The sequence below is a fragment of the Falco cherrug genome, chromosome 4, assembly GCF_023634085.1.
Source record: "Falco cherrug isolate bFalChe1 chromosome 4, bFalChe1.pri, whole genome shotgun sequence".
In the NCBI taxonomy this organism is placed as follows: Eukaryota; Metazoa; Chordata; class Aves; order Falconiformes; family Falconidae; genus Falco; species Falco cherrug.
Window position 1 is genome coordinate 27945865 of NC_073700.1, and position 22191 is coordinate 27968055.

Here is a 22191-nt window from a genome sequence, read left to right on the forward strand (position 1 = left end):
GAGCTGATGAAACAGAGCTGCGGTGCAGGAGGCATGCTGCGCTTGGCTAGGATGCCAGGGAGGAGATGGTGTTCTGTAGTTAATTACCTACTGGTATTCCAGTGGTAATCCCTTAGATCACCCAGACGCTCTGCTGCATTCAAGTCATGTTGTCTCATGGAAATCCTGTACCCACCTTGGATGTCCATATGACCCAGAAAATTATTTGCTTTCCTACCACAAACCATGTCAATACTTCAAGTCCTGACCTTCAAGGGTGCTGGGGTGAGGAGAGAGGCATGGCAGGAGTCCAAGGCCTTGGCGCAACACTCTCAAAGGCTCTTGTCACAAGGAATTACGTGGGCTCTGCAAACAGACAAGGAAAAACAGAAAGAGCAAACGTTGGTCTGCACAACCTTGACATGGTAATCGATGTTGTAGTTTACCACCAGGAGCAAGTAAATAGCCCTAGAATTGCATGCTGCATAGCAAACATTGCAGTTTTATCTGATGACAGGCAGTAATTTGTGGCAAAAGGTAAATCTCTCTCCTCACTCATGCTTGACATATGGATGGTCTTGTTACATTCCCTGTTCTCAGCAGGCTTATGCATGAATTTAAGGTTAAGTGCATGCATGCCTGTAGGATCATGACCTTCATTTAATATTGCATGGCCCAACAGACCCATAATTAATCCCTAACACATTCAAATGATAGCTTTCACTCAGTAATGTCATCCATGCAGAACCGTGAAGTACTTGTAAATTTGTACATTCCGGCTGGGAGTCAGAGATTTTCCAGCTATCAGAGCAGTAAGGCTCTGGGGCAGATTTCTGGCAGGATGAATGGACAGACGGTAGCTTGGGCCATTTTACAGGCGGATTGGGCAGGCCAGGAGAGGGAGGTGTGATACAGTTACTGGCTTGTTCAGCTGCCTGGGATGGGCTGGGAATGGCAGCACCTCAACACTGCCATTCCCTTTTATGTGACCAACGTTTTCTGCTTAATAAAATCCAAGAGTTTCAGAGGCTGGCAAAGCCTGGAAAGAAAACCCCCACCATCTTCATCCTGAGCAGTCTGCAAATGTGAAGCTTGACCAGGCCCAGCTCAGCCACACTTGCTCTTCTTTCTTCTCTGAACCACTGGATTTCAAATGTACCAGAAGGTCTGAAACCCAACGATAAGCCAAAACTGCAGTCTGGCAATCAGGCTCACGTGGACAGAGTGCCCCAGGCAAGTCCTCACATCCAGGTCGAGTCGTGTCTGCTTCAGTCATTAGAGTTGCTCCTAATGCCAGTGGTTTGTTTCCAAATTCTGGGTATTTTATCTTTTTATCTAATTGTTCTGTTACCAAGGATGAGCATGCTCAGTCAGGTTAGATCAACAAGTGTTTTATCAGACAGGCAACACAACAGGCTGGGTATGTTTTACATAAGTTTATTGGGATTTAATATTCATTCACCAGCAGTACAAAATGTCAGATCTCCACTGTTTGAGGGCCGGAAACATTGTCAAACACGAACACAAAGCATTGCTCAGAAATAGTTATGCTGTACATCAAACTGAGTAACTGGAGCACAACCAATAATTTGTCCTACCACACATCTGGGGAGAGAAAAGGTGAGGTAGCTATTCCAGACTCTACAAAAATATGTATAGCCATTTCCTTTAACCCTATATCTTTAAAAGATACTAGTGTAACAGTGCCTCTGGATGGATCCCACTGCACGTTCAAGCTGCTTTTTTTTTTTTTTTAATTATTTTCTCCCTAAGCATTAGCAGCCCAACATGGAATGATAGATGGGAAACTATTGTATTTTCTTTACTCATTTAACTACAAGGGATTTATGGAATATCATTCCCCTCCCTCCTTTTCCCCTCTGGACAGCCAAAATGCTGGTGCAGCTGTATTCCTCCAGCACAGCCATATGCCTCCAGTGCAGCCGTACACCTCTGCCACAGCTCTACTCCACCTGTGCAGCTGCACCTGATTTTGTCCCCAGTGGAACCCCAGGAAAGATGAGCTGCCAGGAAGTCTGGTAAGGGCAGGGAACAGGTCTCCCCACGGCTCACCATGTGCAAAAGCGCTGCAGGCAGGTGAACCCAACAGACATGCAAAAAGAATTTCTCCCCAGATGCCTCCCCCTGGAGTGTACAAAGTGACCCTGGGCTGGGGGGCAGTGTGGAGAGCACCTAAGGGCTCCCTCCTTGGGAGCCAGGAGGATAGGAAAGCAAAGGGAGCTCTGCCAGTGGAGTCACAAACCCAGCAAATTTTATAAAGGATCCCCTGTTAAAAACTGGAAGTTGGAACAGATCAGCAGCACTGAGGCAGCCAAGTCTGATGACGCAGCCACCCCCCAGGCTGTGGTTGCCCTCTCAGCACGGCCAGCCGGGGAGACATTTTTCCAGGTGTGACGGATCATAGAGGATGGAAATGGTACAGGGAAACAAGGCAGCCAAGGAAGTGGCACAAGGAGTAAAATGCTGCTACTTCAACCCACCCTGCTGCAGCTCCAGCAAGTTGTTTCATTTCCATAGTGTATTAAGTCATAGTATATCTGAGATACCTCTAAACCATCAAATCTTCATTAGCATGCACAACCCTTTGCTGCCCAAAGTCCTGCGATTATAGCTCTGGAATGAGGGGAAATTGCAGAGAAAAGAACTGCCCCCTGCACACCAGTGCCCACTCAGACCCTCGGGACCTCCGCTTCCGAAGCAGACCTGGACTTTCGCCTGCTGGTCAGGCTGCCCAGGACCGACTCCTCGCTGAAGGCCCCTTCAAAGGTCGACAGGATGGACTGGCGAAACTTCTCCTTGAAATCCGGCCCCACAAATACGTACAGGATGGGGTTGATGCAGCTGTTGAAGAAAGCAAGGCTGGAAACCAAGGGGATCCCTATGTAAAGGGCCATTTTCATCTCATGACTGGAAGAGTTTTTGGATATTTCCAACAAGGAGAAGACATGATAGGGGAAATAACAGAGGAAAAATGAGACTGTGACAGCAATGATAATTCTGTATGGCTTCGCAGAGCTGGCTAACTGCCTCTTTTTCAGCTTGACAGCCACAATGCTGTAGCAGATGAGAATCACCATGAAAGGGATGAGGAACCCAAATAAGAATCGTGTTACAATCATCACTTTATGCCGCATCCTCCACAGCCTCCGTGTTGCCTCGGATGTGTAGTCATCCGACAGTGCAAAATTATTATAGCAGCTGGTGACGTTCCTGGAACTGACCACAGTGTCCCGAAAAACAAGGTATGGGGAACTGAGAAGGAGAGCCAGGACCCATGTCCCCAGCGCGATCCTGGCTGCCAGCTCTGGACTCCTGCGGTTGTGAGACCAGACGGGAAAGGTCACAGAAACACAGCGGTCCATGCTGATGACCATCAGAAGGAAGACACTGGCAAACATGTTGAGGAAAGCGATGGTGCTGTTCAGCTTGCACAGGAGCTTCCCAAACGGCCAGTGGAAGCCCAGGGCGGTGTAGGTGATGCTGAGGGGCAGGAAAAAGGTGAAGATGAAGTCAGCAATGGCCAGGTTGAGGAACCAGACAGAGTTCACTGTCTTCTTCATCTTAAAGCCTGCAATCCAGATGACGAGGCCGTTCCCTGTCACCCCCAGCAAACAGGCAATGCTGTACACCACCATGGAGAGGATGTGCATGCTCTTCTGGAGGCCAGAGTAGTAGTCCTCGGCAGTAGCATTCTCAAACTGTGTGGTGGGGGAGCTGGCAGAGAAGGGTGAAGGGGAAGAAGAGACACTGTCCATCGCTTGCAAGCCAGAGTCCTGAAACCATAACAGTACACACCGTTGTTACCTGCAGCTCCTACAGCTCAAAAGAGGTGAAAATCTTTGCTAGCAACTGCACACAAAATGTATACACAAAGTCAGATATATAACAATATATAATTAATATTAAGTCCTTCTCTATAGGATCTGCAAGTTAAGAGAAACCAGCACTGCCAGAGAAATGACCCAGGTGTTGCTGCTGGTGTGGGTGCTGTCAGAGCATCTCCATAAAGGGCCTACAGCTGCAGTCTGATGTGAGCCAGCAGGACAACCATGGAAACACAAATGCCACAGCTGTGACCAGTCCTCATCAGATGACCAATGACAAATTAAGATAGCAAAAAGCATCTAGACTGATAAAGATTAAGTTTAAAGACTACTCCTTCAACAAATTCCTTCCTGGGTGGTGCGCTCTACCAGCAGGACCATACCCGAGGTGTGTTCTGGTGTAACCCTCAGCCCTTTACCCACAAACCACCCTCCTGGCCAGCCCACGGTTCTCCTCTCCTCACCTGCTGCATGCCCCAGCACCCTGCCTTAGCAGGTCCTGGCAGCACTCACCGCGGCACCGTGCTCCTTTGCTGCTCTGCCCGCAGTAGGTGGTCTCATCTCCTGGCTGATTCCCCTTTGAGACGCTGCTCCTCCCTGGAGTGATTCATGCTGCCTCGTCCCATTTTCCCATGGCTTGGGATCACGAGGAATTTAGTAGGATCACTTTATTCCCTAATCTTGTTCCTCAATTTGTGGTGCATTGATTTAACCCCTGATGCCCCAGCGCTCGCAGGCTCCCTCAGGCCGGTTGGCCAAGCCCACCCACTAACCCAGATTCAAAGTAGGAAGCAGACATGGCCCCTCTCTTGCCTGCACCACTCAGCCCCCCGAGGCAGCTTCCTTCCTCCCCAGCACCGGGACACCCCACTGGGTGCAGGGGCTGCCCTGCTGCAGCTGGGGGACGGGGCAGGCTCTGCTCCCCACGGCAGTGGTGCCATGCCGGTGCCACCAACCTGTGCCGAGGCCCAGCACACCTGCTCGCCTGGAGACATGGCTTCAGCCAGCAGCCCGGCCAGGGGGGCCTTGGGGTGGCTGGAAGTGCTCCCTGCCTGGCACAGGGCAGGGGGGGGGGCTCCTGGTCTCGGCCCGGTGGGAGAGCGAGAGGCACCCCAGGGCTGGGAGTGCAGGGAGCACCCCGGGGCTGGGGAAGAGGTCCCCTGGGGTGCACAGCAGGCAGTGGCAGGCAGGGCCGGAGAGCTGCAGGGAGATGGCAGCAGGGTGATGGCAGAGGGGTGATGGCAGAAGGGTGATGGCAGAGGAGGGGTAATGGCAGAGCAGTGACGGCAGAGGAGGGGTGACAGTGGAGGAGCAGCAGAGGGATGACGGCAGAGGAGTGACAGCAGAGGAGGGGTGATGGCAGAGGAGTGACTGCAGAGGAGGGGTGACGGCAGAGGGGTCACAGAGGGGTAACAGCAGAAGGGCGATGGCAGAGAGGTGATGGCAGAGGGGCAGCAGAGGGGTGACAGCAGAGGGGTGATGGCAGAGGAGGAGTGACAGCAGAGCGGCCACAGAGGGGTAACAGCAGAGGGACGACGGCAGAGAGGTGATGGCAGAGGGGCAGTACAGGGGTGACAGCAGAGGGGTGATGGCAAAGGAGGGGTGATGGCAAAGGAGGGGTGATGGTGGAGGGTCGATGGCAGAGCGGTGACAGCAGCCCAGCCCCTGCCGGCCGCCCGCCCCGGCCAAGGTCACCAGCGCCCCGACAGACACGTGCGGGCAGCGCCGCAGCCCCGCCTCAGTGCGGACCAATAGGATGCGGGGAGGGGGGAAAGCACGACGCTGATTGGTCCAGGCACTTCCGGAGCGTGTTCCCGCCGCCGGCCTACAGGGGCGGAGGGAGGCGCTGATTGGCCGAGGCGCGGAGGGGGCGTGTCTGAGCGGTCTATGCTAGGCGCGCGGACTCCCGCGCGGTGTGCAGCGGGACTGGGATCCGGGTGCGGTGCGGTGCGGTGCGGTGCGGTGCGGTGCGGTGCGGTGCGGTGCGGTGCGGTGCGGTGCGGTGCGGTGCGGTGCGGTGCGGTGCGGTGCGGTGCGGTGCGGTGCGGTGCGGTGCGGTGCGGTGCGGTGCGGTGCGGTGCGTGGAAGGGCAGGGTAGGAGCCAGGCACGCTGCTGCAGGGTGGGAGCCGGGCAGACAGCGCTGCTCTCCACCACCGGTGTCAGGGCAGGGGGAGTGCGTCAGTGGGACCCTCTCAGGGATGGAGGGGAGTGATGGAGCCGGGGTGTTGGGGGTGCAGAGACGGGTAGGGTTGGAGCTTCTGGGGTGGTCTTCACCCCTGCAGCGGGGAAACTGGCAGGGCTGGAGTGGTGTCCCACCATGAGGATGAAAATGGATGTTTCATCTTGGCTGGGGAACAGGGAGCTCTGTCCCCCCGCAGCCTTCTGCAGGTTTGCCAGAAGTGCTGGGTGCAAGTACAGCTGCGACCTGCAGTGAAGGGACAGACTGGACCCAGGCGTCCTGCTCCAAGCCAGAGCACTGTGCTGTGCCCTGTCCATTGCAGCGCTTTCCCCATTCTAACCCAGCTTTTCTGGCAATGGGAATTCCCACCCTGCCAGTGAGGCCCTGGGCTTGGGCAGGAGGGCGGCCAAGCATCCCTGTCCAGCAAGGGCAGCACACAACAGGCCCATGCTGAACGGACTTCAGCAGCTTGGCGCAAGCAAACAAAGTGCAATTGCTTAACAACCTGCTCACGGCCCATTGCTGGCCTTGCAGGGTTAATGAGTAAAAAGGTCCATTGTTTTCAGCCAAGGCAGTAGCTGCGCTGTTCCGGCTGCCTGGGAGCAGCAGTCCTACTGATGGAGCTGGAGGGCTGCTGCCAGGCCTGAGCATCATGCTGAAGCAGAGCTGCTGCTCCACAAGGCGTGCTTGCTTCAGTTAGGGTTTGGGGCAGGACCTGCTGGGGTTTGCCCTTGTAGCTACACACAAGGAAAAGGAGCTGAGAGGTTTAAGTGTGCTGGGGAATGCAAGGTGCATTAAAACTGAGGTCTATGGGTATGAGTGCTTCATTGCCCTTGAAAGGAAACAGCACTTTTAATGAGACACCTTTCTGTCTGTGAGGACATTTGCTAGAATTTCCTAGAAGCCCTAAGACTCACAGATATATGGGAGAGAGAAGGAAAGGCATTGCTCATGTTGCTGACACAGTCTGGTCCGTGCACAGGTTCACCACGTCCCCAGGTGTCTGGCCAGGCACTGCAGAACTAGGCAGGGCAGGGCGGTGATGAGAGAGTATCAGAAATAATCAAAGCACTATCATTAATGAACTGGTCTTAGATCAGTGGGGGAAACCTGACAATTATCTGTGTTTTCCTCACGCAAGGGGCCCCAGCCTATGGCTGGCCCCTCTGTGTTTCCAGGGAAGACACAGGATGGGAGCAGGCAGCACTGAGGGATGCAGTGCAATGGCATCCAGCCCTGCTGCCATCCCAAAAACTCCCCTCTCCACTGGCAGGTGATCTTGGACCCACCAGAAGGATGGCAAACTCAACATTGGGTGACAGGGGCCTCCCCAGTGCAGAACTCTGGTGCTCCCATAACAGGATGGTACTGGAGCCACTTGACACCAATGACCCAGAGGTGAGAGCCCCTTCTGGCCCCTGCCCAGCAGCTGCTTCATCCATCTCCCGGACAGCTGTGGGGATGCTGACTTCCTTGAGCCAGGGATGTGGCAGGCAGACAGTCCTGCAGCAAGAGGTGGAGAGGGAGGGCATCCTCCAACCATCTGCAGATAACATAGTCATAACTTTGCATCTATTGCTCATACCCCTCTGCCTGAAGCTCTAATGTCTACACCAGAGCAGCCAGCCCACCAGGCCATACAGCAGTTGCCCTTGACTCTCAAGCACAAATGACAGCTGAATTATCTGGCAGCTTCCTTCCTGGCAGGTAGAAACCCAAAACATGGCCTGTGACTGGACATATGAACTGTTTGGAATCACCTGTACCAAGAAGGGATCTCGTCTCCCTTCTCCAGCACCTTTCCAGGCCCCTCTCCACACTCTGTGCCCTCTGAGGGTGCATCCCCTGTGGTGGAACATCCACATCACTGTGCAGAGCCGGCATGGATGAAGCTGCTTTTCTCCCCTCCCAAAGGTGCACAGCATCATCAAGAAGGAGAAGCAGCGGCAGAAGATGGGGTTGGAGTTAATCGCGTCAGAGAACTTTGCAAGCCGAGCAGTCCTGGAGGCCCTGGGGTCCTGCCTGAACAACAAATACTCCGAGGGTTACCCAGGACAGAGGTATGGGGCTGGGGCTGAGTCCCACTCAACCCAAACCCTCACAGGGAGGGAGAGGAACCATCCATGCTGCCAGACCTGGACCTCTGCGAAGGAAGCAAAGTGCTTGTGCTGGGAGCCAAGCTCCTCCAGGGCAGGATCTGATCATCTCTGCTTCTGCCCTTGGCCACACGTGGGATAAGCTCAGAGGTTCATGTCTGCCACAGCTTCTCTCCCAGTGGCTGCCACAAACATGGCACCACCCTGGTTTCTCCCCAGCTTGGTCACCTGGACCGTTCTGAGTAACGAGTTTGGTTTTAACCCCTGCCCCATCCTTTATTGGCAGGTACTACGGTGGGACAGAGTTTGTAGATGAGCTGGAAAGGCTGTGCCAGAAGCGAGCCCTGCAGGCGTACCGGCTTGACCCCCAGAAGTGGGGCGTCAATGTCCAGCCTTACTCAGGTAATGGGGCGCTAAGGAGAGCCAGGCCAGTTTCACTGGCCTCCGCACATCCCAGCACTCATAACTGTCCCCGTGTGCCCTCGCTGCAGGGTCACCCGCAAACTTTGCGGTGTACACGGCCCTGGTGGAACCCCACGGCAGGATCATGGGGCTGGACCTGCCCGATGGGGGCCACCTCACCCACGGGTTCATGACAGACAAGAAGAAGATCTCTGCCACCTCTGTCTTCTTTGAGTCCATGCCCTACAAGGTACAGAGAGCTGCTCCAGCTGGAGCCAGCAGGCGGTTGTCATAAGTGTTGGTGCCTCTTAAAGTACTGGCATCGGGCTCCTGGCACCCGCTTCTGCACGATGGTGCTGCAGCTCATCTTCACCCATACCAAGGTGGCTGAACCCTCCTCTTCCTCTCCCAGGTCAACCCCAAGACTGGTTACATTGACTATGACCAGCTGGAGGAGAATGCCCGCCTCTTCCACCCCAAGCTGATCATAGCAGGTAAGGATCAAACCTTTCCTGACCGCTCTGGTGACACACCCTGGTAAGCCCGTGGATGCTGCAGGAGACCTCTAACACATCCACGCCGGCAGGAGCTCCTGTGTGTCCCCGTTGTAGGGCTGGACCCGGGGCTGTCTGAGGGTCCTTGCGCATCTGCTCCTGCCCCGTCCCCCCCCCATCTCCCTGCAGGTGTCAGCTGCTACTCACGCAACCTGGACTATGCCCGCATGCGGAAGATTGCCGACGCCAATGGTGCATATCTCATGGCTGACATGGCCCACATCAGTGGGCTGGTGGCCGCCGGCGTGGTGCCCTCCCCCTTCGACCACTGTGACATTGTCTCCACCACCACACACAAGACCTTGCGGGGCTGCAGAGCTGGCATGATCTTCTACCGCAAAGGTGCCTGACCTGGCCACGGAGCTAGGAGAAATGTTCACCCCAGGCCGGGGGGCTGTGAGTGAAAAGCTCCTTCCTGCTTTAGCTGGGAAGGAGGGAGGGCTGGAAGGTCTGAGGCCTCCTGGGAGGATCTGGGGAGCTTCCCAGAGCCAACTGTGGCCCAGATTTGAAGAGGAACAGCCACCATCCCTGCTGTGTGGCCAGGGGGTGAAAGCAGCTCACGGAGAAGGGCAGCCATGCTGCCTCACGACCGACCCCACCCTCCCCTCCCGCAGGCACCCGCAGCGTGGACCCCAAGACAGGCAAAGAAACGCTCTACAACCTGGAGAGCCTCATCAACCAGGCAGTCTTCCCTGGGCTGCAGGGAGGCCCGCACAACCATGCCATCGCAGGTACGCATCCAGGCTGGCCAGCAGCTCCAGGATGGCAAAAGGAGCTGGCAAAGGTGTCCTGGCTGGGCTCTGAGCCCCAGCAGCAGTGCAGGGGGCTCCCGCTGCCCTGAGGGGCCTGCAGCCTGGAGATGCCATGGCAAAGAGCAGCCATCTTGGTCTAGCATTGCCCAGGGAGTGACCAGGCTGGTCCCATCCTGCCTCCTGGCTCACAGTGCCACTGCCAGCCTGGTTAGGGGAAGGGACTGTCTGTCAGTTTGCTCAGCTTCCAGGATGACTTCTGCTGGCGGTGCCACACATCTCTGCGAGCTCTGCTGCTGGTAGGAGCCCCCCAGAAGCTCACGCTGTCTGCCTTCCCCCCCAGGGATTGCTGTGGCGCTGCGGCAGGCCATGACGCCCGAGTTCAAGGCTTACCAGCAACAGGTGGTCGCCAACTGCAAGACACTCTCGGCAACACTGATGGAGCTAGGCTATGACATCGTCACGGGTGAGGACAGGTCTCGGTGGCAGGACGGGGCTGACCCCTGTGTGTGGCCCAGGCTCCGACCCAGGCTGTGAGGGCAGCACATGCAGGGAGGTGACAGGCAGGGCTCTGCCATCAGTTCCTCAGGGCATCCACACGACTATTTTGAAGCAGCCCTTCTTCCCAAGGGCAAGCACCCTTCTGCCCCCAAAGCCAGGGGGCAGGCCCCAGCGCAGTCCCAAGCCTTCTGCGCTGGTTTCCCATGGGAGCAGCATTTACCCCCATCCCACGTCCCCCACCAAACCCCTCTCTTTGCAGGGGGCTCCGACAACCACCTGATTCTCTTGGACCTGCGCAGCAGAGGCACAGATGGAGGCCGGGCTGAGCGGGTGCTGGAGATCTGCTCCATCGCCTGCAACAAAAACACGTGCCCTGGTGAGGGATCCCACAAGCTCTGTTGTGTCCTGCCCCGCACGCTGGGCATCTCCCGCGGCCTATGCAGAGCTTCCCGTGGGGCTCCCAGCTCTCGGTCCACTCCAGATGCTGGGAACCAGGTTGAAATCCCATGCATAGCAGTTTTGGTACTGGGTTTGGTCACACGTGACTTGTTCTGGTGTAGGTGATGTCAGCGCCCTGCGCCCCAGTGGCTTACGGTTTGGGACACCGGCTCTCACCTCCCGCGGTTTCCGACAGGATGATTTCCGCATGGTGGCTCAGTACATCCACAGAGGTGAGGCCAGGGCCAGGCTCGGGCTGGGGCACGCAGGGCCAAGTCAGCTCCAGCAGCACCCCAGGGCCAGGAGGCACCAGTTGAGCCAGGCTGGGTGGCTTCCCCAGCAGCTGCCAAGGGAGCGCACACGCACAAATGAGGAGTAACTGTCCCACTTGCACATCTGGATGTGGGAGAGAACATCTGGCCACAGCTGGATCTGGCCAAACCCTCCCCACTGCACAGGCAGCGGGCTGAAAGCCTGCACCTTTTGCAATCTTGTTCCAGTTGTCCTCAGGAGTCCCATACTGGTTTCCCGGGGCAGCAGGTCCCTCTCAGCCCTGCTCCTTCCCTCCCACATGCCTCGGGGCCAGCCTCAGCCCTGTTGCGGCATGTGCAGGGCTAAGCCCGCAGCCCAGGCTCCCTGCAGCAGGGCTGGGAGAGCCGTGGGATGCGGCAGCTGCAGTGTGGGATGCAGGCAGAGGTGCTGCCGCTGCGAGGGCTGACCATCTCCCATCCTGGCAGGGATCGAGCTGACGCTGCGCGTGCAGAAGGACATGAGCCCCAAGGCCACACTGAAGGAATTCAAGGAGAAACTGGAGGAGGAGAAATACCGGAGGGAGCTGAAGTCACTGAAGGAAGAGGTTGAGGCCTTTGCAGCGACCTTCCCACTCCCGGGGCTGCCTGTCCTGTAAGGGGAGGTACCCCTGGCTGTGCCAGGAGCCGAGGAAGTACCCAGGATCACGGCACACTCGCACCCCGGTGCTTCCTCTCCCTGCTGACACTGGCTGCAGTGCAGCAGCAGCTCCTGGTTTGGCTCTTACTGACCTCTCCCCTCCCGTTCGGGGCACAGCCCCCCCCCGCAGGGAAACCAGCCCTTTCACCACTCAGTGTTACAGTTGGAACCAAGCACCAGGCAACCCTCAGCCCCACAGCCGGCTCCGACGCGGCGCTGGCTGGCTGGGGAAGCAGCAGACGAGGTTTAGGCAGGCCTGCCCACGGTCACCCGGACACCCCTGCCCGCAGCACCAGGATGGTCGTGGGGGCCCACCTCCTTGGGCGTCCTTGGCTTGCAGTCCCACACACTGTGCTCAGCTGCACAAGAGCTGCTGAAAGCCTCCCCGGTTTCAGCCTTGAGGATTGCCTTCATGCGCACAAGCCTGCTCTCCTTTTGTCCCTTCCAGCCTCCACAGGCTTTGACAGGGACAAGGTCTGGCCTTAACAGCCCTCCTGGGATCACCATCCCATCCTAGCCAGCAGCTCTGGTATTTCCTCACACCTCTGAGCACAAAGCTTAGGTAGAACCATTTTTTAATAAGCACGGTAAAATTAAGAATTTAACCACAATGTATGACAAGAATTATAAGCTTTAAAAAATACAACCAATTTTTTTTTTTGTATTTCAAAAATATCTGAACCCAAATAAATAATTTTTTTTTAAAAAGTACATTTCTCAGACTAGTCATTTGGTGTTAACATCTGTTAAACTCTTGTGCAGTAACACTTACAGCACGACACTAAGACATGCTTCTTTGATTTCTCCCGGTCACACTCGCACTAACTACTGACGCAAGCATTCGGCACGCACAGGCACACACACGTAACTCCACATGCAGTAATAGGATACAGTGCTTTAAAATAAGATGAGAATTCATCACAGCCTCCTCGCACCCCTTGGAGGCAGCGCTTTGCCCAGCCCCATCCCCGTGCCGGCAGCGAGGCGGCCAGCGGGACCAGGTACCCTGTGTTTCTGCCTTCCAGTTAAAACACATCTCGGGGACCAGTGTGCAGTGGGTCTGTGACCCTTCCAATACTGGGGTACAGTCTGTTGCTCTGACGTTGTGCTACCAGGGCACCGTGCGGAGCAGGCACTCCTTCAGCCTGGGCCGCTCCCTGCATTTCCCATTGCACCTTCTCACAGGAGCTTTTTCAAAGTGCTGCTACAAGCCCCAGCTCCCCGAGACGCTGAATCCGCAGCACGGGCTGTCACCAACACCAGACCGGGGGCTCAGGGCCTCCTAGCTCGATGAAAATGAAAGAACTGGCCTTGGGTTACGGAGCCGTCAGCTCGCACCCCTCAAGCGCCTCTCCCACCCCTTACAAAATGGTGAATATTGCTAGAGTATAGGCAGTACTTCCCTAGTCAAGGCAAGGCAGCTTCGGAGCTGCTTAGAAACGATTGCTACTGGATGAAAGTAAATCCGAGCACTATTCTCTGAGAAATGAAACCTGTGTAGGGTTAATATTGCCTACTCCTATGGCTGACCCTCCTCAGGGTGGGATCGGAAAGCAGCACTAGCTAGAGCACAGCAGCACAGGAAAGCGGAGGAGTAAGAAAAGGGAGCCCTGCCCTCCTGGCCAGGCAGCAGACAGCTGGGGGAGACTTTTGCTCTGATGAATTCTTGGTCAGGCTTGAAGCCTCCTCTCCTTGGCAGCCAGCAGGGAGAGGAGGGAGCCAGAGCCAGCCATGCGGGAGGCGGGAGCATGCTGGTAGCACTCACAGAAGCAGGCGACAGCCATGCACAGCACCGCTGGCTCTGGCAGCTTGGTGCAGGAGGGCTGGTGAGTATTGCACCGCCGCTGCGAGGAACCCGCCCTGCTTGTGGTGGAAGGACGGTTGGACAGCAGCGCTCGGGCGGTGCAAGCCGACAAACACACATGCCAAGATTCATTGCGGGAGCTGTTAGTGCGAAGATCGTAACTTGTTGTAAGTCTGCTAATATCAGAAACTAGTGAGGTAACACAGTGAAGATGAGGAAAAAGTCTTAAAGTGCCAATACAGGGATCTTTACTGTACAGGAGCAGAAGATCAGACCGAGAAATTACTGAGCAAAGAGGAATTCAGCTCCCAAACCACCAGCTGTGCTCAGACTCCCCCCGATTTCTGCTGCCATCATGGGCAGCACAAGCAGCAAGGGCAGGCCGGGCTCCGGCTGCACCGAGGTGCCACAGCCTGATGTAACTCCCTCCTCCCAGAGTCTGAGCTCAGAGGTTACCCTGCCTGAGCCAGCTTTAGGAGGATGAGCGCTCCAGGGCATGTTTCCCCACAGCTCCTGCTTAAGAGCTGAGCTGCAGATAACACGGTTTTGAAATGGGTGATGTCCCAGCAAAGCCCCCAGGGCACCCTCCCAAATCAGAGCTGCTTTGTGGTGAAGAAATGAAGCAGGTCAGACAGGTGATATAGTGCAAGTATTGCTCAACACAGCCTCGAATATCAGATACTACAGGTTTGATAGAAGGAGCAACAAGAATTGAGTTACTTATCAATTTCTGAATGCAGCTGAACACCACAGGTTGAGACCACGTGTGTCTAAGAGACCATCCATCCCGCTCCACCGCCCTGCGCTGTCAGCCTGGAGGAAGACATCAGTGAGGCAGCAGAAAAAGGTTCGCCCCTCCCTCCTCAAACCCCCAAATAGCATCAGGTTGTTTTGCAGCAGGAAACAAGCTCCCATGCTGAGCACTTCTCCAGAGCTGTGTCAGGCAGGACGCAGGGAGCTTTCATCTGCCCGGTGTCACCTGCATTACTCACTTACTGGGATGCCTCTTCCCCCAGGGAATCTCTCCTCAGCTTTAGTGTGGAAGCCATCTGGGTGCACTTGAATCGATAAGGAGACACCTCAAGTCACCTCAGAAAGCAGGTGTTTTGGATGGACACTGAAGTCTTTCACCAGCATACCTAGTTTGCATGCGACAGGAGGGCACAGTTATGAAAGGAAAAGGCCTTAAAACACGCTTTAAAAGTGCGCAGCCCCACGCACAGGCACACTGCTCACCTTCTGTGAGGGTGATGCCACACTGCTTCCCAACTGCAACCTAAAACCACCATCACAAACAACCCCTGACCTTGGAAATCCCACTGGACCGTACCACGAGCTCAACTTGCCCAGCTGAGCTGGCCTCACCGTACGCCACCAGAAACAACAGTAACATTTAAAACAGCCTTTCTGCCCAGTTGGTTTGTACCTCCTGCGCTACCCCAGAGGGCCCTTTCCAGGGAAGAGAAAGGGGCAGCAGCAGCAAGGAAGCGCAGATGCTGGTGCCAGACAACAATGTCCCCACAGAGCCTCCTTGCCTTCAGGACACAGGTTTCAGAGCAGCGTGGTTCTCACAGCAAGTTTCAGTGGGGTCTCAGCCACGCTGACGCACCTGTCTGTACACAGGAACTTCCCTGGGCACAGAAGGAACATCATATTCATCTCCAGCACTGCCTCACATCATCAGAATAAACAGAAGTTTAAAAAAAAAACAACCACAACCCAACCCAAACAACACATTGGCTCATCTTGTACAATCTCAGCTGTTCTCACTCCATAATCAGAAGAGTGCTAAAAACAAATAAAAACAAGGCTATCTTTCCTAGCAAGGCTTTTCTTGCTTAGAAGTACCATGGGGACTGCTGCTGCCACCTGGCACCGGGCAGAGCAGCCCGCAGCCCAGGACGGGTGGCCAAGGAGCAGCATCTCCTATGAGACTCCAGAGGGAAGCACTGTGCCTGGGCACAAAGCTTTCAGCACTGCCAGGAACAATCTGGGAGTGTCACCATGCCGGTAGCACAACCTTTATGGCACAGGCAGCAGCATAGAAGCTTTGAAAGGAAGCTTCTTGGCATCCAGGCTCAGAGTGTCAGTTCTGCCCCATCCAGAGCTACCCAGGAGCGCCCTGGGAGAGGTAGTTGAGACACGACGAAGGCTTGGCCAGAAGCAGCATGCAGCGATGCTGACCCTGCTTTACCACAAAGCACAAAAGTCAACTCTCTGACCAAAAAAAACCCCAAAAACAAAAACAGCAACAAAAAAAACTAAAAAGAGAAGAAACTTTACGGCTACAACGCGGAATCCACTACATTCACCCCCGATCTCTCCTGAGTGCTCGTATCTCACCAGGCAGGCAGCCTGCTCTAACAGCCTGCTGTCTCACCGCGTAGCTTCAGCTGAATTGCACTGTTTGTTTCCCCATCACAAAAAGCACCTCCAAATGAGGGGTCAGTTCCTCTCTCTCCTTAAAAGGCCACCCTCGACCTCACACGCTTTGAGGATTCCCAGTCTCCCACCCCCCCTTCTCGGAGGTGGCCCAGCAAATAGGACATGACAAATTAACAAGGCACAGTGCTCTACATTCACAGCAATGGGTGCCTCGGTGTTCGCTAGCATTAAGGAGTCCTTCCACGTTCCAGATTTTAACAAAACTGAGAGAAACTGGCAAACACCTTCTGGAGAGAAGCACGTGTGCCTCCACTGCACTCCCACCCACCCAGGGACAACCTTTTCCTGGGAAGCACCAGGAAACTCAGAAAAATGCAGGAAGGGACACCATCCGCTACCACTGTGCACAGACAGGTAACTGCAAGCTGCCACCCTGCCAGGGAGCTTCCAAGAGCTACACTCATGTGAGACACCAGTGGATTAAAAAACTGCACGTGGCCTTTACATCTCCCCTCTAGTCTCCACCCTGGTTCCACAGAAGGGACCATCAGTTCAGGGTTCTGGCAGAAGCATGCAGAGCACTGTGTTATTTCAGGGGCTGCACACTAGTATTGATCCCCAAGACAGCCCACCTCTCTCTCCATGCCATAATCCCCCTGGGATGCTGCCATGATACTCTTCAAATGTTATTAGCGCCCCTTCTAACATTTAAAAAAAAGAGTGCCCAGTGTTTTATGTGATGGAACATCTACATTCTTGGCTACAGGGAACCACACAGAATTGGTGTCCCTCAGACACTGATTTCTGTGGAGCAGAGACTCTTGCGAACGCATTAGCTTCTTCACCCCTTCCCGACATATGAGAGCTACTGCGGACAGTGTCAATGTCAAGCATGGATGAGCTTTGTCAGACTCCAGGTACGCAGGCAGACAGCCTGCGCAAGGCTAGATTTTGTACAAAAAGCTGGGAACATAGTCAAATCTGAGCATAGGGTTCACCCCCTGGCTGGGTTCCTGAATGTACTGCAGCTTCAGCAGCTCAGCTAAATACTGTACAATTTTGATATCTTCATTGGCAAGGCCCAGCTGAAGCTTCAGGAAGTTCATCCTGCGATTCACAATGGATTCTTCCGATTCCCTTTCGCTAATGGGAAGGTGCAAATGATGGCAGAAGGTGAAGAGGAAGGCTTTTGAACACAGCTGGGTGAGAATACTTTGGACGTGCATATAGTAGGTGCTTCCTCGTTTGATCTGTGTGCGGTGGTCTGCCAGCCGGGACACCAAGGTACCTTTGTAAAGCGGGCAGCGGAGAGTCTTACTGTCAGCGTCCAGAATGCTGACATACCGGCTGTATCGGCTCAGGGTGTGCAGCACATTCACCCCAGCAGGCGACACCATCCTGAAACAGCAAAGAGAGAGGTCACAGCTGGAGGCAACCCGACAGTTAAGCAGCAGACTGTGTCCATGCCCCTGTATTGCACTTATTTTCCCTTTAGCTCATGAGATGATGCGAGAGCCTCTGCAGGCAAATAAAGCCTAGCATGGAAGAGAATGGCCAAATAGTCTCTCCAGCCTGCCAGATCCAGGGGATCAAGGTTTCTTTGGGATCCCCACATGCACTGATCCACACCATGTGTGCACTACTGCATAAACCACCCCGCTTCGGGGCAGCTTCCTCCCTCAGTGACACGGAGAGGGAGTGACAGGACATCTCTGGTGAACAGAAGCAAATCTTGCAGCAGCTGGTAGCTCCTGGATGTGACAAACAGGCCTCAGAAACCCAAACCAGCTCCCCCTTGCCAAGAGCTCCACTTTCCCCCCATATCGCTGTTTCGGGAGGGAGCTGCTCCGAGGTGGTCGAAGTCCCGAGTAAAGCAAAACCTTCTGCCCTTCCTTTAACAAAGCCATCCTTAAACCAGAACATTCCCTGGCTGAGCCTGGGCATTTTTCACTCAGGTGCAAACCCACAGCATGTTCACAACATACGATTATCCAACAAGTCTAAATTAATGTTATTTAAATGCAAATTACAAGCCTACGCAAACTCTACCTTCTGCTCCTTGATTCTGCGTGGTTAAGGTCGCTCAGATGAGACACAGCTCCCAGCCTCAAACCAGGAGCTCAGCTGCTGGTGTAAGGGCTGTCCCCATGCCCAGGCAGCGTCTGGCCTTAGGAAATGCAGCACCCTTACCAGAATAATTAATTCAGCCTGGAAATTCCTTTCCAAAGCCCTTGTATAAATGGTTTGCTGCGAGCACCCACATTAAACTCAACACTTAACATTCCATAGAGGAGTCTGAATGACTGACACATCTCACAAGCAGTTCTTAAAAAAAAATACCCAACAAAACTTTTGTTTATAAAAATTGCATCTAACCACAAACACTGAGCAATGACTAAACACTCTGGGCTTTTAAAAACCTCACCGACAGACAGAGAAGTTTAGGAGCAGCTGCTGGCAGAGCTGTCATCCTGCCTCACAAGCACAGGAATGAGGGTAAACTCACAGCTTTGGATAATTTCATCATCCACAACCTCCAACAACACAATACCCAGCAGCCCAGAAAGCAGATGTCTGTATTTTGATTTTCATGCCGCTCAGAAACACTCTTTCAGGAGCTATTCCAGCTTGGCTCTGAGCAATGGGCTGCCACTCTGACTCATGTTCTCCACACTGGTGACAGCAATGGCCATTCCCTGTCATACCTGCACCCAAAGTGCCAAACACATCCTGGTAACACACAGAGAAAAACCTTTTCATAACAGCAACAAAGGCAGGGCCAAAATCTTGAGAGCTGAGCAACTGCTATTTGCAAACTATGAAGCCATGTTTCAGGATTGGGTGCTTGCTTTTGTGATGGTCCTCACCCTGAGCAGAAGTTTCCTTTGCATCTGAACTGCAATCCCAAGACTGCAGCCTGCACAGCTCCATGGACCTTTTTTTCTGCACTAAGGCTTGTTATAAATAAGTGTCTGTCCATCCACACCTCCTTGAAGAGATCCCAGCAGCTCCGCAGGCTCTGCGCCTCTGCCCTTCCCCACAACACCCAGCCAGCACACCAACACAGCCCAAGGTGCTGGCACTCCAATTTTGGAGCTACCAATCTCATCAACAGTGCATCATCACTTCCTCAAGGTCCAGAAGGAAAAATACTCCCTATATCAAAGCATCCATTTAAAAAACGAAATTCTAGCTAGAAATCCGGAAGAGTTTCAGCAGGAGATGGGGGGAAAGCAGAGCACACAAGGGACTCCAGGAGCACTCTTTATCAAATCATCCATGAAACCAGCAGGACTCCTGCTTGCCAGGCTAAGGCTTAAACCAGAAGGAAACCTCCTGGCCAAATAACTAGCATGAGCCAGGCAGCAACCTCCTAGCAGATGTTTGAAGTATTCTCTCTCAAGTGAGGCTAGATATAAAGAGACAGACAAATCTATCCCCTTTCAAAATATATCCCGTAAGCAGAAATTCACAGCAGCTGTGTAGGTAATTAGACAGAGACCCCCGCTGCACACCCATGCCCCTCTGAAATTCCCGCTTAGGAGATGAGGTTTTTATCATACATCTTGACACCAATAAAGCACAAAGATCCTTGATTTACCTCTGGAGTCCGATCAGCTTCCACTTCTGGAAATCCACAACGTGCAGAGGGGAAGTGACCCAGTGCTTCACAGGCTTGGCGTAAATGCCGCAGTTCGGCACAAAAATCGAGAGCGCCGTCACAAGCTTCTTGACTATCGCTTCCTCTTCCCCCAGCACGATCAGGGTCCTCCCACTGAGCAGGGAGTAGATGGCGGGGTGAGCGAAGGGGTACTGCCTGATGAACCGCAGTGCGTTCTGGCCAGCCTTTTTTTTGTGCCTTTCACTCGCCTGGCAGGCAAAGTGAGCAGGAGAAGGGGTCCTGTCGGAGCACGTGGAGGCGGCGCTGCTGATATAGCTTGTGGAGTCCGAGCACTCGTCCAAGCTGCTCCTACTGACCTCCCTGCTGCCCGTCAGGTAGCGAGGGTCAAGCTCGTAGGGAAGAAGCCCCCCGGAGATGCCATCGTGGGAGGGGAAGCCCCCAAAGCTCCCGCGCAGCCCCTGCTCAGCCTGCCGGTATGGCTGTGGGGGGATCCTGACCACCCCGTCGTCATCGCAGGGCTTCTGTCCCAGGTCAGGCAAAGGCTCAAGGAAGTTGGGACTCTCCTTCCCGATACAACAGGCAGAATCCACCTGCACTAAGTTTTCCTGTTTTGAAATGTCTTCCTGCTCATCAGCATTGTCAGGGTTTAGTTTGGGGGTGAAATGAAGGCCTCCCTCTTCATCATCCACATAAGGTTCCTCATTAATGGCACTTGGGTAGCTCGCTTTGAAATCTTCCGGGATGAGTGACTCTGAGGGACATGTACTGAGAACCTCGATGCTGTCCTCGCTGACGGTCCGCCGGCTGCCCACCTTGCTCCTGCCTGCCTGGGGACTGGGGCTGACAGGCAGGCTGGCCTGGCTCTCCGATTTTGTCAAGCCAGGTGCAGACTTCTCCGTTCCGAGAACCTCAATGCTCTCACCGCTACTGATGCTGCCTTTAATATCTGCATCGAGATAGTCCAGGTTCTCCTGGTGTTCGAATGTCACAGACTCAGTCATTTTTGGTTCTTGGGAGTCCTCGATTTCCTGCTCCATCTTGATGGGCACGCACTCCACACTGGACTTGTAGGATCCCAGGCTGATGACCACTTTAGGAGCGGGGGACTCTTCTGAACACTTCCTATCCATGGCATCTTGACTGAGGCCCTGGCAGCCTCTGTACTGTTTTTCATCCAGAAAAGATACATCCTCAAAGAGGAAGTTAGTTACGCTTTGTTGCTTTAAAAGTGCCCTGCTGATCTGCTCTGTCAGGAGGTAGCACACATCCCCTCTGAAAGTCCTCTCGATCTGATGCAACTGGTCAAGGGTTTGGGTGAAAAAATAAATATCGCAGAGTTCTTCCAGTGTCTTCAGCTTCTTGTCAAAGCATTTGGCAGATTTTGCTTTGATGAGCTTGGGGGTATAGGATGGCATGTGGGTGTAAAGGTGGGTTTCGCCAGGCTCAGCAAGGTCGGAGGTAGTCAGGTCCTGATTGCAGCCCACGTTGGCGTGATCCAGCGCACTCTCCGGCTCGTAGGGGTGAAAGTCAGACTCCTTCAGCTTCCTGTAGGGATATGACCTGATTTGTTTCAGCAGATCTTGGTGCTCAATGATAGACTTTTCCACACTGGCCAGCTCATTGGCCTTCTCGATGGCTTGGGTCGTGTAATACCCTTTGTCATTGGCTTTCTTCTGTATCTCAGTTTCGTTGTGCAGGACAGTCCTGGTGTAGTCAAGATCTTTCAGTTTCTTTTCCAGTTCATTAGCAAAAGCTTTCCTGTTCCCCGTCTTTAGGCATTCAGAGGCTTTGGAGAACTCAGCAGAGAGCTCCTGAAACTGCTGCATGATTTTGTGCTCATCAGCAGAAATATAGGCCATGCAGAAGGGCCTCACAAAACCCCTGGCTTCGAGGTCATACAGAGTCAAGTGGTGCACATACGCAAAGGCTCCTTCCTTTGAATCCCCCAGTACCACTTTGGAATCCTCCACAAAATTCAGCTTCGGGTAGGCAGAGCCGGGAGGGTGACCCACAAAGGAAGCCTGGTAATCCACAGACATGATTCGAAGGGAAAAATAATTGAGATCAAAAGTGCCCGACACTTTGGCGTCATCAGGGATGGTCAGGAGGGGCTGAGGCCCCACTTGCTCCGAGAACTCGGAGATGAGGATGAAGTCTCGGGTGAACTTGGAGCTGGCGACCTTGGCCCAGGGGTTGGCGCCGTGGCCGGCAAAGGGGAAGAGCGGCACCGAGTACTCCTCGGGCAGGGGCGGCTCACTGTACAGCTCATCCTCCAGCTCCTCCTCTCTGGTGAAGGCCACCACGTCAGGGGCGCTGATCATATTTCCCGCAGGAGGGGACCGACATGGAGCAGCGAGGCCCCCCCAGCCCCCCCCGCCACCGCCGGGCCCTGCGGGAGGCCCCGCCGCAGCCCCGGCCCCGGCCCGCCCGCCGCCGGGCCCCCGCCGTCGTCCCTTCTCCCGCCGCCGCCGCCGCCGCCTCACGCCGCCGCCTCACGCCGCCGCCATGGCCCCGCTGCCCACCGGGCCCCGCTCAGCCGCCTCCCTCACGGACGCCGCAGCCCCGCAGCCATCTTGGGGTCACATGACGCCACGACCTCTCACCCCGACACCCGGAAGCGAAGCCGTCACCTCCTCTCAGCCCTCTGAGGTTGTTTTGGGTTTATTTTTAAACATCCCCATCCCCTGA

At 54.6% G+C, this 22191-nt stretch overlaps 3 protein-coding genes across 10 annotated transcripts; 1 reads left to right on the forward strand and 2 right to left on the reverse strand.

Annotated features, from left to right (window-relative positions):
- Nucleotides 1-1424: 1424 nt before the first annotated feature.
- Nucleotides 1425-5418, reverse strand: LOC102046123 (chemerin-like receptor 1). Its single transcript, XM_005435707.3, has 2 exons — nucleotides 4338-5418; nucleotides 1425-3773 (listed from the first exon to the last, which is right to left on the reverse strand). Exons 1-2 carry the CDS (start codon nucleotides 4383-4385, stop codon nucleotides 2670-2672), a joined length of 1152 nt encoding a protein of 383 aa, XP_005435764.2. The 5' UTR covers nucleotides 4386-5418; the 3' UTR covers nucleotides 1425-2669.
- A 270-nt stretch (nucleotides 5419-5688) lies between these two features.
- On the forward strand, nucleotides 5689-12403 carry SHMT1 (serine hydroxymethyltransferase 1). 6 transcript variants are annotated; one of them, XM_055709819.1, is made up of 12 exons: nucleotides 5689-5761; nucleotides 7278-7402; nucleotides 7919-8064; nucleotides 8387-8502; nucleotides 8592-8752; nucleotides 8915-8996; nucleotides 9186-9398; nucleotides 9671-9787; nucleotides 10149-10271; nucleotides 10566-10682; nucleotides 10867-10977; nucleotides 11482-12403. In XM_055709819.1, the coding sequence occupies exons 2-12, from the start codon at nucleotides 7301-7303 to the stop codon at nucleotides 11649-11651; spliced, it is 1458 nt and encodes a 485-aa protein (XP_055565794.1). In that variant the 5' UTR covers nucleotides 5689-5761; nucleotides 7278-7300; the 3' UTR covers nucleotides 11652-12403. The 6 variants fall into 6 exon arrangements, with proteins under 6 accessions (XP_055565794.1, XP_055565791.1, XP_055565792.1 ...); XM_055709816.1 differs by having other exon boundaries at nucleotides 5697-5796; XM_055709817.1 differs by having other exon boundaries at nucleotides 5697-5781.
- On the reverse strand, nucleotides 12251-22167 carry SMCR8 (SMCR8-C9orf72 complex subunit). Of its 3 annotated transcripts, none has more exons than XR_008732155.1 (3): nucleotides 19483-22167; nucleotides 14493-17279; nucleotides 12251-14309 (listed from the first exon to the last, which is right to left on the reverse strand). XR_008732155.1 is itself a non-coding variant. In XM_055709815.1 (2 exons), exons 1-2 carry the CDS (start codon nucleotides 21822-21824, stop codon nucleotides 16826-16828), a joined length of 2796 nt encoding a protein of 931 aa, XP_055565790.1. In that variant the 5' UTR covers nucleotides 21825-22167; the 3' UTR covers nucleotides 12251-16825. The 3 variants fall into 3 exon arrangements, 1 of the variants encoding a protein (XP_055565790.1); XR_008732156.1 differs by having other exon boundaries at nucleotides 14489-17279; XM_055709815.1 differs by having other exon boundaries at nucleotides 12251-17279.
- Between the last annotated feature and the right edge of the window lie 24 nt (nucleotides 22168-22191).

Coding starts and splice junctions, on each gene's coding strand:
- LOC102046123 (XM_005435707.3), bottom strand. CDS start 4,385: ATGAGACCACCTACTGCGGGCAGAGCAGCAAAGGAGCACGGTGCCGCG. Junction 3,774..4,337: donor CAAAGGAGCACGGTGCCGCG/GTGAGTGCTGCC, acceptor TTATGGTTTCAG/GACTCTGGCTTGCAAGCGAT.
- SHMT1 (XM_055709816.1), top strand. CDS start 5,712: ATGCTAGGCGCGCGGACTCCCGCGCGGTGTGCAGCGGGACTGGGATCC. Junction 8,997..9,185: donor CCCCAAGCTGATCATAGCAG/GTAAGGATCAAA, acceptor ATCTCCCTGCAG/GTGTCAGCTGCTACTCACGC. Junction 10,272..10,565: donor AGGCTATGACATCGTCACGG/GTGAGGACAGGT, acceptor CTCTCTTTGCAG/GGGGCTCCGACAACCACCTG.
- SMCR8 (XM_055709815.1), bottom strand. CDS start 21,824: ATGATCAGCGCCCCTGACGTGGTGGCCTTCACCAGAGAGGAGGAGCTG. Junction 17,280..19,482: donor AAGCTGATCGGACTCCAGAG/GTAAATCAAGGA, acceptor TTGCTGTTTCAG/GATGGTGTCGCCTGCTGGGG.